Genomic DNA, 15,740 nt, shown 5'->3' with positions numbered 1-15,740 from the left:
TACAACATAAAACAGCCTTGCAAGCACTTGAGTTAATTATACATTTGAAAAAGGAGCAGATTAGTGCAAATTCATCTCAACAACACAAGAGGTTATTCCGAGTGTGACTTAGAAGCTGCCTACAGCTCCTTAAGGCCCTTAGGTGGCTCTTATAATCCCCAGAATTGATTTGCAAAACAGCAAAGAAAAGAACTGAGCAGAAAATGTTTAGCTTTAACATGATCACATCATAATGTTGAAGTTTAACATTGAGACATTATTACCATGTGATAATATATCTTGAGACTGATGAAATATGACTCAAAAGTTACAGAAGTTGCTCTCCGCTACTTCACTCCTGATAGTAATGGTAAATCACTTGGGTACACCTCATCATCATGGCCTCAGTGTTACAGTCCATTGTACGAATAGTTGAGAAAAAGTTTTGATGATGAATTAAAGATTGGCAGTGCCCTCACTTTTTATATCTCTGGAAACACCACGGCTTGCACCTTTTTTTTTTTTTAGTTTTGCTTAGCCTTTAAATAACTCACAAATCAGTGGTACAGTTGTTTTGGTTTCCCAACTGTGACGTTAACACGCCTGCATGTACGCAATCTGTAAAATTATTGAGGTTGAATACAAATGTTACTGTATGTTTGCAATTGAATCAAGACCATATAAAGGTGGGGATTCAGCTGTATTATGTGAAGTGATGCAGTCAAGATGAAGTCAATGTGTTTCAGCGCTCTTTGCTCATTTGGTGTTTAACATTCAAGGTGTAATCCCACAGGCAGCCAGTTGAATTTCAAAACTTCCACTCTGATTGGCGAAGTGTTGGTCAAGCAAGTGTTTTCTTGACTCTTATCCCACCTTGTCTTTATCAGAGAACCAATAATGTTTTGGGGTGGGGGGGATTCTGGCTGTAGAAGCACTTGCTGATCACACAGCGATATCACACAAATGGGAGGGGCCAGAAGAAATGAAACCCCTCCCACATCTAACTTTCAATTTAAAAAAAATGTAAAAATACTTATAGGTGTCTGGTTTATGTAAAACAACGTATCATTTACCCACGAGACCCCTTAAACGGATCACTGGAATTCGTTCACGTTGGTCCTCGGAGGGGATTGCGCTTTTAACTCTGAGCAATCCCATGTTCATCTGTATGTTCTGTCTCCTTAATGTCAATGGAACGCTATTACTTGCATTTCACTTTCAAATCCCTTCTGAAACTGAAAGACCTAAATCCCAGCATGAAATTGTAGACCTGTGGATTAATTTTTTTGCTTCCGCACGTGCAATTGTTATGCCATCGGATTTACAAAGATTTGCTGCTGACTTGGCACTATGAAGGGGGTTAAGGGCAGTTTCAGCATTGAAATCCCTTAAGATACCTTTCATTTTATTGGCAATAAATAAGGAAACTATACACGTGGCTCTTGGTTTGTAAAGTATTCGTTCCAGTTGACAAATGGTTTGTAATTTTATGACATACTTGCAATGAAAGTCCACAGTACATTTCTCCACCAAATGGTATATTAAAAGTCTTCTTTGTATATCATTTTTTGGCCCACGTACTTTAGCAGTTAAATTCCTATACCGTAATGTATACATTGGAATGATGTGTTATGGTGCAGGATATAGAAGTTTTAATATCCAAAAAAAACTACAGGAACGGCATTTGGCATAAATGATAATGTTTTTATTTTTGCACTGATAATTTTTGTTTTGAGTAATAAAAGCAAATACGCCGGCGATTTTCATACGTACTTCGTAGCTCCGCTGCTGTTTAGTGACGTTTCCCCGTTCTGGATTGTAACGATAAGTGGAGCTGGCACTACAGACGTCATGGCGGGCATCCTATATTACTGTGTGAGCTTATATTTATATGTGCATAACTATTTTGAGATCATGAATGACAGTATATTTGGTTTGGAAGAAGAAGCTCTAACAAGCCCCTTGTGATTTGTGCTATAGCAACTTGTTTGTCATGATTACTTGGAGGATATAAATATGCACAGGCATTTAATCACCATGCATATTCCTGATTACCGAGCTTACAAATACGAATGTTGGAAATCTGGTCTTTATAAAGTGGTCACATACATTTTGACTATTGGAGCAAAAAATTAAATGGAAGCTCTTGATCAAGCCAACCTTTGGGAATCTGTTTATTCTCATGGGTAGGAATGTTTGAAGCATATCCAATTCATGTGCATTTCTCTAACCTAAATTGTTTCCTACGCACTAGAGAAAAAAAAGTAAAGTTTTGCATTCCTATTTTCTCATTTGCTCTGCGAATAACAGTTTCTTTTCTCTGTAGGTGACTTACAGGATATTTTCTAAATAGGCAAAAGTTGTTAACCATGGCAAAAAGTAACCCTTCAACATGCAACAGGCCTATAACAAATTAACTCATTAGTTTGAAATATTAATATTTTGAGCTCTCTCGAATTCTTGCTCCTTAGTAACAATCTCCTTACCCCTGGTAATGAAGAATGTGCAAACCAAGTGTTCTTTTCTCCAACTTGATGGATGTAGTAGCCTCTCTGGGAGGGCCTGATTACTCCGTGTTATGTTGTAAGGCTTCTCAACATTTAAGGAGTTAAATGAATGGTTGTAGGAAATTGAATTTTCATTTGCTTTTTTTTGATGTTCAAAATAACATTCATCAAATATTATGACATTTGCAGTCCTGGTAGTGAAAAAGAGCCAAAGCAATGTATCAATCCAGAGTGCTACTGTAATAAAAAAGGAACACATTTAAAAACCTTTTGACGATTATTAAACCGTGATGCCTGAGATTTCGGCTTATATTCTGGCAAAGAAGGGTGGGTAGCAGTGTTGGTCCTTTTATTCTATGTACTGTAGTATATTTTATTTCAGTAATTCTGCCATACCCGATGAAGAACCCCGAGTGGTTCGAAAGCTTGTAACATCAACTGTTTGTTCCAATAAAAGGTACCATACCACCTGAAAATATATGAATGTTCACCAGATTCAATGCTGATTCGTATACACTGAAAATACTGAGATCCTTGTGTGAAGATTCTGACACAGATTTATTGCAGTTCCAATATATTATTCTTGAGGCAGTTTACAATACAACAAAAGACAGGGGTGCCCAATGCTATCCAATTGTCAAAACATATATGGTAATAAGTATAAATTTTAAATACTTCAATAATAATAATTACTTGGTTATTTAGTTAAACCTTTTGGCCAAAGCGTCAGAAGCCTGGATACCCACATCAAGGTATAACCAAATTAATGCATGCCCTACACTACACTGTGAACCCTTCCTTTTACCTCTGTATGAGGGGAAAGAACCATAGTAGATCCTGTTCTTAACGCAAAGTGAAAAGACCTCCCAAGTTAAAAAGGTGAAGAGAAGTGAGCTCTGGGTGGAGGTGCCCACCTACCTCCATACAACTGTTGCCAGTCAGAAATTGATTAACACACACATTCCCAGCTAGCTCAAACGCCTACACCCACCACATCATGAATATATATTTATGTCAAAAAGAGTGCTACTGAGCGTGGCAAATGTATACAACAAAAGACAGCGGTGCCCAATGTTACATCCCGTTGACAAAACATATATGGTAATAAGTATAAAGTTTAAATACTTCAATAATAATAATTGTCAATGTTTTGTCAATTGGATGTAGCATTGAGCACCCCTGTCTTTTGTTGTATACATTTGCCACGCTCAGTAGCACTCTTTTTGACATAAATATATATTCATGATGTGGTGGGTGTAGGGGTCTGAGCTAGCTGTCAGTTTACAATACTAAGCTTCAGTCCATAGTAGGCAAGATGATTAGGTTTATAAATGGAGAGCATGGTTAGATATTTCTCCTCTGCTCTGAGTTTCTATTCCTCAAGCAAGGCGTGATGTAGCTTTTTCCAAACTACAAATTAAGCTTCTCATTGTAATCTCTTCATAGCTTGTTGGTATGAAGAAACATCTGTTCTAACAAAACACAAAGCATATATTCATTATTGAAGGTCGTTTATCTGCTGTCGCTCACCAAACCTAGATTTCTCACTCCGCTGTTCCCCCACTTGTACCAAGCAAAGATGTTTCTTTTGCACTCTGTGAAACCCTGTCTCAGCAGTTTCACCAAACATGCAAACTTAACCCTTAAATGGAAACTTCAGTGAAGCTGAATTTTGAACCCACAAAATCTATCTACACCACATACTCCCTTACCCTTAAGTGTGTAATATTTGATAGCATTCCTTGATGTCATTGGCCATATTTACGGAGCAATGATATTCCAGAAGTCTCCTAATGCCAGATGGGCGTCTTCAGAAAAAGCACAATTTATTAAATATGCTCCATCGTGTGATGATTGTAAGTGGGTAATGTGTGTAACAACAACAGGGAGCATTCATAGGTCAATTAGTGAAAGGCAAAATTATTTGTGCTGTTTTGGAGCCAAGTAGTTAATCATGCAATGGCAAGTTTATTATTAGAGATATTTTAGAACTATTAACCAGAGATTGATTGAGCTTTTTGTGTGCACAAGTAATTGATGTTCATTTCAATCTTGATAAACACTGTTATGGGTCAACAACCCAAAAATACTCTGTAATGCATACACCTGTTTTGTGAGGTCCAGACCTTTTATGCAGGTAGAATTATTTTAAAATTGTTTGAGATTTAACATCTTTGTGGATCCTAAGCTCCTCCCTGTTACACAGGGGTACTGTCAGGAGGGGTATGAAAGAGCTAGTGAGTTCTGGAAGGGAGTTCCAGCATGGGAGTACAGGTAGGGGATAAGTTACCAAAAGTATAGAATAGGTCATGCCCCCCTTTTATAGTGTTGCAGTTAGGGGCGGTGCCCCATTAGTTAGGATCCCATAGTATGACCACATGAGAAGTGCATGTCTTAGTAACGGGAATGCTGACATGCGTCACTGGCAAAGTAGAGAAGCCCCTTGGATGTCTGTGGATCAGCCCTACCAGAGGATCCCTATCCACATTCAAAGCCCCCTGAGGATGTGGCAGTTCCAGAACAGGGCTGGAAAGCAACAGTAACTTTACACAGAACAGGCAAGGATCTCTGCAGCGGCCCGCAGTAAAAGGGACTTCTGGAATGTTAAAAGGGGGGGCCCGGCCCACAAAATGTAGTCAGTACAGTAACAAGTGAATGCACCTCTGAGTGTTGAGTGGGCACTTCGGGAAGAAGTCTGTCACGAATGATGGCAGGGTGGATGAAAAAAAGTGTAACCATGTCAATCTAAATGTATCTGTTACTGCAATGTTCCCAAGCATAAGAACATAAATAAAGTTTGAAATTGTACTATAAAAACTCCTGGTGCACATCTTTTCCATCACCCAGACGACCACAGACATCACCCGGAACCTAGGGAGCCGGGCAGGGAGGTTTATGTACGTCATGTCAATATATGGTTCTTGGTCCTTTTCCACATCCAGCTACTTACTAGCTCCTCCCCTTTGTGATGTCACTGTGTTGAGCAGGACCTTGCACAGCTAAAGTGTGAGCACCTCTGCTTCCTTGTCCAGATTTGCTTCTATGATGTAGGCTCAGCCTCCAGGAACTTGCAGGAGCCTTAGGCTGCATCCATAGTCGATCCAACGGCGTGAACAACGTAGCTCGCCCCAAATACAAAATAAGGGAGACCATTGCGCATGTCACACTCCTTGACAAAGCGCCATAGTGGGCGTGAAACACGTGGGAGAGGAGTTTTGTCATGTTATGTAGCTTCCAATAAAGACTTTTTAACATTTATCTCTGGTGAGTTCCCCAACTTTTTTCTACAGCAAGTGGTAGTCCACTCGATCAATTTTTGTTCCCATTGCGCATGTCCATAGTTTTGTGCACGTGAGCGCTGAGGCATGGGGAGACAAACTGGTTTTAATTTGCCTCGCAACGGCCGGGTCATGTGCTCGGTTCAGCCAATGAGGGTGAACCGCTCACGTGGGTCATGGGCACTTAATTAGGCAGAAATTTGACTACATGAAAATTGGCTTACCTGTGATGTAAGCCTAAAATCAACAAAAAAACACCTTGTAACGAAAAGGCCGAAATGGAGACATAGGTGGAACTTCATGCTTTTGCACGGTTTTTAAATGTTGACAGGTTTGCAAAGAAATAGAAGTTTGCCGGACGTACTTTGACACATTCGCCCGTCAGTAATACTGTATGGAGCAGACACAGCAACAGTAGATATCAGCTTAGTCATGGAGACATCTTTGGGCCTTGGTTACTTAGATATGAAAACAAACATAATTATGAAGTATATACTGTAAAGAAAAACTGAGTGATTTTATAAGATCTAGTGAGTGTACATTTTACAGGTATGATAAATAGGGCATAGTAAATCGCCTACGTTAAAATGCCAAAAGATTAGCAGAAAGCTACCAAACTAGTCCTTCCTGTTTTTGAGAATAATCCACTCCTTCAGTTAAGGAAATACAAATACTCTATTCATCCTTTCATTGCCGTTTTAATGTGACATTGGCTAATGCAGTTGTGACGGTGACTTTGTGACAGGCTATTAATAATACACACCAAATATAACTGGGTTGAACTGAACGAGACTTAGATATGATAAAATATAATTTATTCCTTGAAAAAGGTGAACACACGAGATATACAAATAACAGACAAAATATGCACTTTCTTAAAGTTGGAATGATGAAATAATCAGGAAATCCTGATTAGCAGTTCATACAGCAATCTTGAAAATCACAGAAGACACGAAAAGCAATAGCCATAGGCTGGGCCTTGTTTATATACAATTATTTCCCATTGAACACAACCTAAACCCAGCCCCTCTCATAAATCAGTGGTAAAGTTGACAGTTTTCCCCAGAGTAAAACTCCTCCTACCCAAGGAAGTTTAAAAACTGCTTTTCCTATCTAAATAACTTCATAACTTCAGTTCAGTAGTACTTACTGGCACGCGAGACATATTAATACATTCCGGCACGCATGACGCTCCCAATAAGACTAAATATTACCATGTAATACTAAAATTAAGAGAGATATTAATATCTGTCTCTTAGGACCTGCTAGCCATCAGGTGTCTGTAATCGTTAGTTGCGGCTCTGTCCCCCGGTTACACATATGTAATTTTTAGCACGTTCAGCCGAGGACATCTCATAATATTCTTATATTTAATAAGGTCACTCATTCTGATATCTCCTTGCGTAACCGCATCCCTGGCCCCCATAACCCCTTGTCAAGGAATCCTTTGAAGCTGGGCCTCGGGTGTAGCGAACATTTGTCACAGGTGCTATATTTCACACCCAATGCCCCAGACCTCCTGTCCTAGCTGTCTCCCAGCAATATACCTTTGGCCTGCAAATTAGGTATTAACATTTTGTACACTAAAACCCCCTCTGTACTTTTCACACCCAACTTCAATCAAGCCTGTTGAAGCCCAGATATTTCTGAAAAGACACCACACATATTTGTATTTTCCTAAACTGCAGCTCATTAACCCCTTATACCTCCCGCATCAATCCTAGTGTATGTGTGAGTGCAAACACCAGGATGAGACATTACATTTATACAGGGTCAAACAGTTGGATACTGAAGCAAGGTAAAAAAACACATTACTGGACCTCAGTCCAGTTAACCCCTTGCTTCCCAAGTAAGAGTAGGGGGTGGCCAAAGGGGGTGTAACCCATTTAATCCCGGGCCAAATCCTCTCTCTCATGACAGCAGTATGGATTAATTATGTATGTAAAACATTTTTTTTTCTTTTTTTTTTTTTTTTTTTTTACCAAGAAAGACCCAACTTCAAGAACAAAAAAAATACATCTTCCTGTTTTTATATCGATATAGATACAGGAAACGGTTACATATTTAGCACTGCACTGTTTTTTTAAGTCTCTCCTTTAATACCCATTAATTTAAATTATTTGATGGGAAAGCTTTTAATTCCAGTTATAGATTACAGGATGATTTTATCCCTTTATCCCTTAAACACCGTTTTGGTCCTGGGAGGGAATGCAGATAAGATTTTAATTATTTAATCCACAAGACTTCAACTTATTTATTTTTAAAATATTTTACCAGAAAATTAAATATGTTGAGCATTACCTCTTCACTCATTTTCAAGTATGTCCCAGGTACAGAATTAACCGACCAGTTGATGCTGCTTCTGCATGGACAATAGAACCACAGAACACATTGGATCTCCTAGTTATTAAATATGCTGTCCCTACTGCCTGCCTTTAATACCATTACATCTCCTTTGACAGCCTATTCTTCTGAGTCCCTGTCCGTTATTACTGTGAGGTGGCAGTGGTTAGTACTATACCCATTATCATGGCATATGTAGTAACTTGTGTTGGGTGTTTTATTGTGGTATGAAGAGAAACATTTAATACAGTTTGTTCCTTTTTAACATGGTGCGCCGATCCCTGAGGCATTTAACTTATTTCTTTAAAGAGGTAATCCAAGCTGTTTTGTTCTTCATTGTTAGCCATTTTCTTTTATTTAGGTTTGTAGCAGGGGGGTCTCCTGAGTTGAACCCCATTAATTTCAGCTCCGGGGACCCCCTGCTTCCGTAGATGCTTACCTCTGAAGTGGGTGCTGGTAGCCACTCCATAGTATACTATTTGGCTGATTTTTCAAAGCTCCCGGGCCCTGCTGGCCAATAGGAAGCCATGACGTGCATCGGGTTCGGCTTCCTATTGGCCCATGTGACCGGCAAAAAACCGCAGAGCAATACCGGAACCCCCTTCAAAGGTCTGTATCTCTGGAAGCAGGGGGTCTCCAGTTTAAATGAATGGCGTTTAGCTCCGGGGACCCCCCCTGCTTCAATTCTGTATTTTAAAAAAAATGAAGGAAACCCCCCAGCTTGGATAGCGTCTTTAATGTTCCTCAGTTAGATTAATGTAGCTTGAGATGGGGATTTCAAGGAACATTTAACGTTCTTCTTCTTTGTGCAACACTTTCTATTTAGTGCTCAATCAGCAAACACAATTCCAGAAAGAAACAGTCATGTCTAACTTACATACGTTTCCCTAGAGGAGCTCGCAATTCTGCCAAGGACCAGGCAGCCAAGTATTATGAAAAATTCCTATATCGTTTTCTTTGGAAAGCTTCAAAGACAAAAGCACATGAAGTTTGCGTGACATTGGGCAGGAGATGAATAGCATGTAGTGCACTTAATCACCTGTAAAAATCATCTTCCGATACTTTTTATTTTTATTTTTGCGTTTGAACTTATTTGCAATCCTTTTGTGGCGTAGGTTATCGCCAGTAATCTGATAATTACAAAAGTACTGCTCGAAGGATGACGGTTTTTGAAAGGGGATTTTGGACTGTTGTACTTTCATACCTTTTTTTAATAATTTCAACTCAGAAAAAAAAATATTGGAGGTGAAAGTTGCATCAAGTGATCTACCCAAGGTCACACAGGACAGGTGTAGAACACCATTCTTTCAAACCACGTTCCAGGATGTTATTGTATTGTATTGTATTGTTTGTCTTTATTTATATAGCGCCATTAGTGTACATAGCGCTTCACAGTAGTAATACATGTGGTAATCAAATAAATAACAGATAATATAAATAACAGATCATGGGAATAAGTGCTTTAGACATAAAAGTAACATTTCGGAAGAGGAGTCCCTGCCCCGAGGAGCTTACATTCTAATTGGTAGGTAGGGAGAACGTACAGAGACAGTAGGAGGGAGTTCTGGTAAGTGCGTCTGCAGGGGGCATATCAATACTGCAGGTGTGGCAAACTCCAGTTCTCAAGGGTCACCAACTGGTCAGGTTTTAAGGGTATCCCTGCATCAGCACAGTTGGCTCAATCCGTGTTTCGGTCATAATGACTGAGTCGCTGATTGAGCCAACTGTGCTGAAGCGGGGATATCCTTTAAAACCTCCCCTGGTGGCTCTTGAAGGATTGGAGTTGGCCTCCCCTACAATACTCCATAATGTTGAACTTTAACTGAACACCCTTCCTAGCATAAACATAGCAAATTATTTGTCCTTCACAGTGGTAGTGATAGAAAAGTGGAAATCCCGGGGCGCTGCCTCTATAACACTGGTGAATAATGTAACAAAGTGAAATACACAATCATGCAGGACTAGGGTGAACGATAGTGAGAGGCCGAAAGTATTTGGAAAATATACTGGCCCATACTGTTGCTGCTGCTCAGCTGAAGGAGAACCTTCCCTGGCATTTACATTTATCTATACACCCTGGAAGGAAGATCTGACGACCAGGGGCTGTGAGTACAGTAGAGACCAGATCAGAGGCAATAATACTCTGCAACAGATGTGACTGTCACTCACATATGGCCGTGTGAGTGTTTGTTTATATTAGCATGATCATTAATCCATCCCACTATCCCCATTGATTATATAATGTATCAATAATAGACATTTGACACAGTGTTTTATTATTTTATTATCACTTTCTCCACATGTGCGCTCGCTGTTTTTTCTTGTGTGCACAGTGGTAGTGATGTCATTTGATGCTAGTTGTGTGGGCAATTCACTGAAGGAATTTACCCAGGGGATTTAAAGCAAGATTGAAACCAGGGGTTATGCTGGAGCTGAATATGGCGTAGTTCAACTCCGGCAGAACCCCGGTTCCCAAGATAGTTACCGGGCTTAATTCTTCTGTGAAACCAGGAAGTAATACCGGTCACTTAACGGGTGGTGGGGAAGCGAAGGAGAGAAAGGAAGGCAGGAGGGAAGTTTCTGCAGCTGAAAATAGCGTACTTAACCTCTGGGTGCCTCCCATGCTGTAAAAAGGGTAGTTACTGAGGAGGGCTTGCTGCTTTTAAATGTGGAGGTCTTTGTAGCAGAAGGAAGAGGTGATATCATACAAGATTTTTGGCCAATAGACCTGTTGAACACATATGAATATTCAATGCATACCGTTACTGAGTGCTGGTGAAATGAATTCATGCATACCTATTACTAATAACAGTATTGATGCAAATGCAGATTGAATATGAATATTTGTCTTGACACTTCATCCATCTGGAGATGCATTTATTGGATGCATTTATTATTATGGGATTGCCCTATAATCCCAGAGATGACGGAGAAGAAGGTCTTTTTTTCGTATTTAACATGTGCTGACGCTCCCTTTATAGCAGCTGTCCACCCATATCACATCTTTATAATTTTTTTGTCGTGGGCCGGCTGCAGAGGCAATCCGTGGGAAGTGGAGGAGGAGACCCGATGGGGAGGCGTGCCCGTGACGTCACGTGAGTGGTTTGCTCTCATTGGCTGAAACGCGCACGTGACCTGGCCATCACGCGAAAACATTTTTAAAAAAAATTTGTCTCACAAATGATCATCTGCTCCGTCATGCGCTCTATGGCCGTCCTCATTTAGGTACGTCCTTTTGTTTGTGGACTATGCACGCGGCCGTAGGAACCCCAACCCTTTCTAATAGTGCAGCTGAGATCAGAAGCATTGTAAGGAACCCCAACCCTCTAATAACGCATCTGAGGTCAGATGCATTGTAACCCCAACCCTCTCTAATAGCGCGTCTCAGATCAGATGCATTGTAAGGACCCCCAACCCTCTCTGATAGTGCGTCTCAGATCAGATGCATTGTAAGGACCCCCAACCCTCTCTGATAGCGCGTCTGAGATCAGATACATTGTAAATTCTTCTGTATTTGGTACAATTTTCAAATGACCTGAAAATTGCAGGGAACCCTTCAGGGGATGCCTGCGTTATCCAAGGGTTCCTAGGAACCCCTTGCTGAAAAACACTTGTATAGACTTCTGTGGGGAATCCTACTTTAAGCCCCCCGAGAGAGCATTGCAGGGCCTCCTTGCAGTAAATGGGTTAAGATTAAGACACTGCAGCTCTGCTGAATGAGTTTGGACAAGTATAGGCTTGGCTACAACAGTGTAGTTTTTTTAGTCCCATGTTACAGCCAAGAGCTTCTTAATTCTGCGACTGTGTTGCGGTCCCTGGACGACCCTCTGTTGTTAAACCTTGAAATGTTTTGCAATGCGAGGTAGATAATTGGTATAAAATATCACACACAGGTTTTATGGCTCTTATTCAGCTCCAGTTTAGCCTGCTGGATTTCTGCTATCTCTTGCAACCAGCAGGCTGCACATGAATGTATCTCTGCCAGTAGGAGGAGGAGACTTTGCTTGTGTGGTTGATATATGTAAATGTTCAATTCGTGAAGGAAGCAGAGATTTAGAGGAGAAATTTATTTGATAGCCTTTTGCCATTACTCGGTTACAGAGTGTATAATATGCAGTTTGGCTAATACTAAAAGAAAAGTCCATTGTTTACACTGAGATTAGTTTTTGTGTGCATAAAGCAGAGTATAGTACAGCTGCAGAAGATATTCATGGTATTTATATGGGAGAACTTCCAGCACCATATTTTATAGAGGTGTGTGTGTGTGTACACACACATATACACGTGTGTATATATGTGTGTACACACATGCACACACCACACGCATACACACACCACACGCATACACACATACACACACATACACATACACACACACATACACACACACACACACATTCTAATATTGGGTCTGGATACTGACTTTGTCAAAATCAGTGCCTTTTTACCACAATTCTTATTTTTCCAGCATCTTTTTACCTTACAAAAGCATTGTTGTGTATAGTCTGTTTGTCAACTGATTGTTTTCTTATATCTAATTATGGAAAGTGAGTAACGTCCCATTTATTATAAATTGCAAATAAAGGTTAATAATAATTAATAATTTCTATTTAGCTGTTAATAAAGTAGCCTGCTAATGAGTGTGAATTTCCTATTCAAGTGCTAATAAATGTTGTGTTGGTTAACACCTTTACTACCAGGTGGGAAATGTACCACCAGCTGCAGAGGTTTAAATTATTTTTCATCCATATGTCCTTGTATGAATAAGTGTACTTGCAGAATATCATCATCACCTTAGGTTTCTCTCTTATTTTCTTGACATTACAGGAGCTGCAATTTGAACGACTCACCAGAGAGCTCGAGGTGGAAAGACAAATTGTTGCCAGTCAACTAGAAAGATGTAGGCTTGGTGCAGAATCGCCAAGCATTGCCAGCGTAAGGTACAGACTTTAATGACTGTCTTGGCTCACATTATGAAATGACTATTTCTCTGTGCATTTTTTTTTTTTTTTTTTTTTTTTTTATTGTTTATGTGCAAAGCTGCGAACTCCTTTGAATTATATAAGGGCAAATCTGTTAATTTTGTTTTATATCATATAGACTAGAGCATTTTGGCTTGTTTGTTCTAAAATGTAATAATAGTCTGGGGTTCATGTAGATACTTTAATAAGTGAATAAAATGCTTAACAGGAAAATGCATATTTAGATCTTTAACTGTTATTGAGAGAGATCTGCTCTAAAAGTGACACATTTTTAAGTGGTCTAATAAATTTCAGTTTCGATCCCTCTATAAGGATTGTAACCTTTTCAAAGGCAATTATTTTCCTTTGTGTCATCTAGGTAATCACAATCGGTAAATAGTTTTCCAGGTACTTGGCATACTTTTAAAATGTTGTTCCATGCTTTTAACTAGGGTTATCATCTTTTTAACAATGTCACTTTAAGTACAGCCTTATCAGTTTATATTGTGTGACGTATACTAATCTATACTTTCATTTTAATGCAGGGTAAATATTAATATTAAACACTTGTGTACAAACAATACTAGTGTGTTAGTGAGAGAAATTGAAACAAAACATTTTGTTGGATTCTGTACCCGATTTTTTTTTTTTTTTTTTTGTATACTGGTTTATATTTAGGATAGGGGTGCACTTTACATGACTTTAAATTACGGGTTAGCGGGCCGACGGGACGCAGCCTGAAGACCATCTTATTGACTTGGGTTTTAAAAAAAAAAAAAAAACTCTTTCAACGGGATCCTCCGTCACCTTTTCACCCCCAGCATAAGATTTCTTGTACTATTTGAGGTCTATTTTTAGTCCAACTGTAAAAGCGATAAATACTTTCATTACGTATTTGAGAAACAAACATTAAGCATTCAAGAAAGCTTTTCAATGAATGAATCTGAATGAACAAGCCCTTTAGGCAATCGCATTATAGCAGGCTGCTATAAATTCGTATAATAAATCAGCGTGTTTTGTCGATTTTATGGTTCTTTTTTTTTTTTAAGAAATGGTAAAAATCAAGGACAGAACACAGACAGAGCCCAATGCTACTTCCAATGACACAGATACACAGTAAAGTGTGTGTGTGTGTGTGTGTGTGTGTGTCTAAACTAAAAACATATGGTCATTTAGTTTGATTCTTTGGCCAAAGTATCTTAAGCCTGCACACCAAACGCCAAGGTAGACCAAATCTGTGCAGGTCCTAACACTAATCAAATTCTTAATAACCTGTATAATACCAGGAAGAAAACTTTATAATAAAGCTGTTGTGATTAGCTGCATAGTTCTTAGGTTGATTGAAGCTCTTATTTACCTGTATAATACCAGGAAAAGCAATCGGATTAAGATTTGTCACAACCAAACTGCATGCATGGACCTGCGTGTGTGCAAAATGAATGATCCTTAACCATTTGGAAGCATAGTGGGATGGGGGTGAGCTTGGAACCTGGGAAGGAGGAGCCACCCTCCCTGAATCAGCTGTGACCAGCTGGACAAGATTGCAAAACAGAGAAAACCAGTAAGCTCCTAATTTATATACCCCCAAAGTAGCCACAATAGATATATTTGCATTTGAGTGTCAAAACGGAGTGCTACTGGGCATCGCAATATATGGTTAAAATCAAGGACAGAACATAGAACACAGACAGAGCCCAATGCTACTTCCAATGACACAGATACACAGTAAAGTGTATATGTGTGTGTATGTGTATATGTATGTATATATGTATATATGTGTATATATATATAATTATACATTTGCATGCCCCGGCGAGTGGATTTAACATCGTGGCGAGCTCCTATTGGCCCAAGCAGCACACGTGTGGTACTAGGTGGCGAGTAGATTTTTTTGTTTGGCGAGTAGATTTTTTGGTGATTTGTCGACCACTGTGTGTGTGTGTGTGTGTGTGTGTGTGTGTGTGTGTGTGTGTGTGTGTGTGTGTGTATGTATGTATATATATATATATATATATATATATATATATACACACACTTTACTGTGTATCTGTGTCATTGGAAGTAGCATTGGGCTCTGTCTGTGTTCTATGTTCTGTCCTTGATTTTAACCATATATTGCGATGCCCAGTAGCACTCCGTTTTGACACTCATGTGCAAATATATATATTGTGGTTACTTTGGGGGTATATAAATTGGGAGCTTACTGGTTTTCTCTGTTCTTTTTTTTTTTAAGAAGCCTTATGTGTGTACGGATTTAAACAAATGTGTCTTATGTACATAGCTCGAAATATACATTGCTTTTTATTTACATTTTAAACTAGCCTAAGGCCGAGCTCATGGTGGTGGCGTTGCTACATGTGGACACTTGCGGGACTCTTACCTGATTTCCTATTGTAGTTCCACAAGTACCCGCGGGGGTGTGCACGTCAACACTCCCACATTTTGGCCGACAACTAAATTTGAGATTTCGGGCTGCAGTCGCGCGGCGTCAGGTGAGCTGTTTTAGCCGATGAGGGCTTACCAGCTCCGTGACGCGTTCACCACGCCCCCGATCACCTCCCTAATCTCCTACAGCCTAGTGCACACATCGCTAGGGCTGCAGGAGTGCGTGCGGTGGTGCGCACGGTAGCGCCCGTTCCACCACCAGGAGTTCGGCCTAAGAGGACATACTT

General features: G+C 39.7%; 1 protein-coding gene across 7 annotated transcripts in view; it reads left to right on the top strand.

Annotated features, from left to right (window-relative positions):
- PKP4 (plakophilin 4) overlaps window positions 1-15,740 on the top strand; it is a 194,922-nt gene that overhangs the window by 76,166 nt on the left and 103,016 nt on the right. For 5 of the 7 annotated variants that reach the window (XM_075609323.1, XM_075609322.1, XM_075609327.1 and 2 more), the window contains exon 3: window positions 12,935-13,047. The exons of 1 other annotated variant lie outside the window; for it this stretch is intronic. In XM_075609323.1, the coding sequence (XP_075465438.1) occupies window positions 12,935-13,047 (113 nt within the window). Of the gene's footprint in view, window positions 1-12,930; window positions 13,048-15,740 lie in introns of those variants that run through there. One more of the 7 variants, XM_075609324.1, reaches the window with a different exon arrangement.

The sequence above is a fragment of the Ascaphus truei genome, chromosome 7, assembly GCF_040206685.1.
Source record: "Ascaphus truei isolate aAscTru1 chromosome 7, aAscTru1.hap1, whole genome shotgun sequence".
Classification (NCBI taxonomy): domain Eukaryota; kingdom Metazoa; phylum Chordata; class Amphibia; order Anura; family Ascaphidae; genus Ascaphus; species Ascaphus truei.
This window is presented reverse-complemented; position numbering and strand designations above follow the sequence as displayed.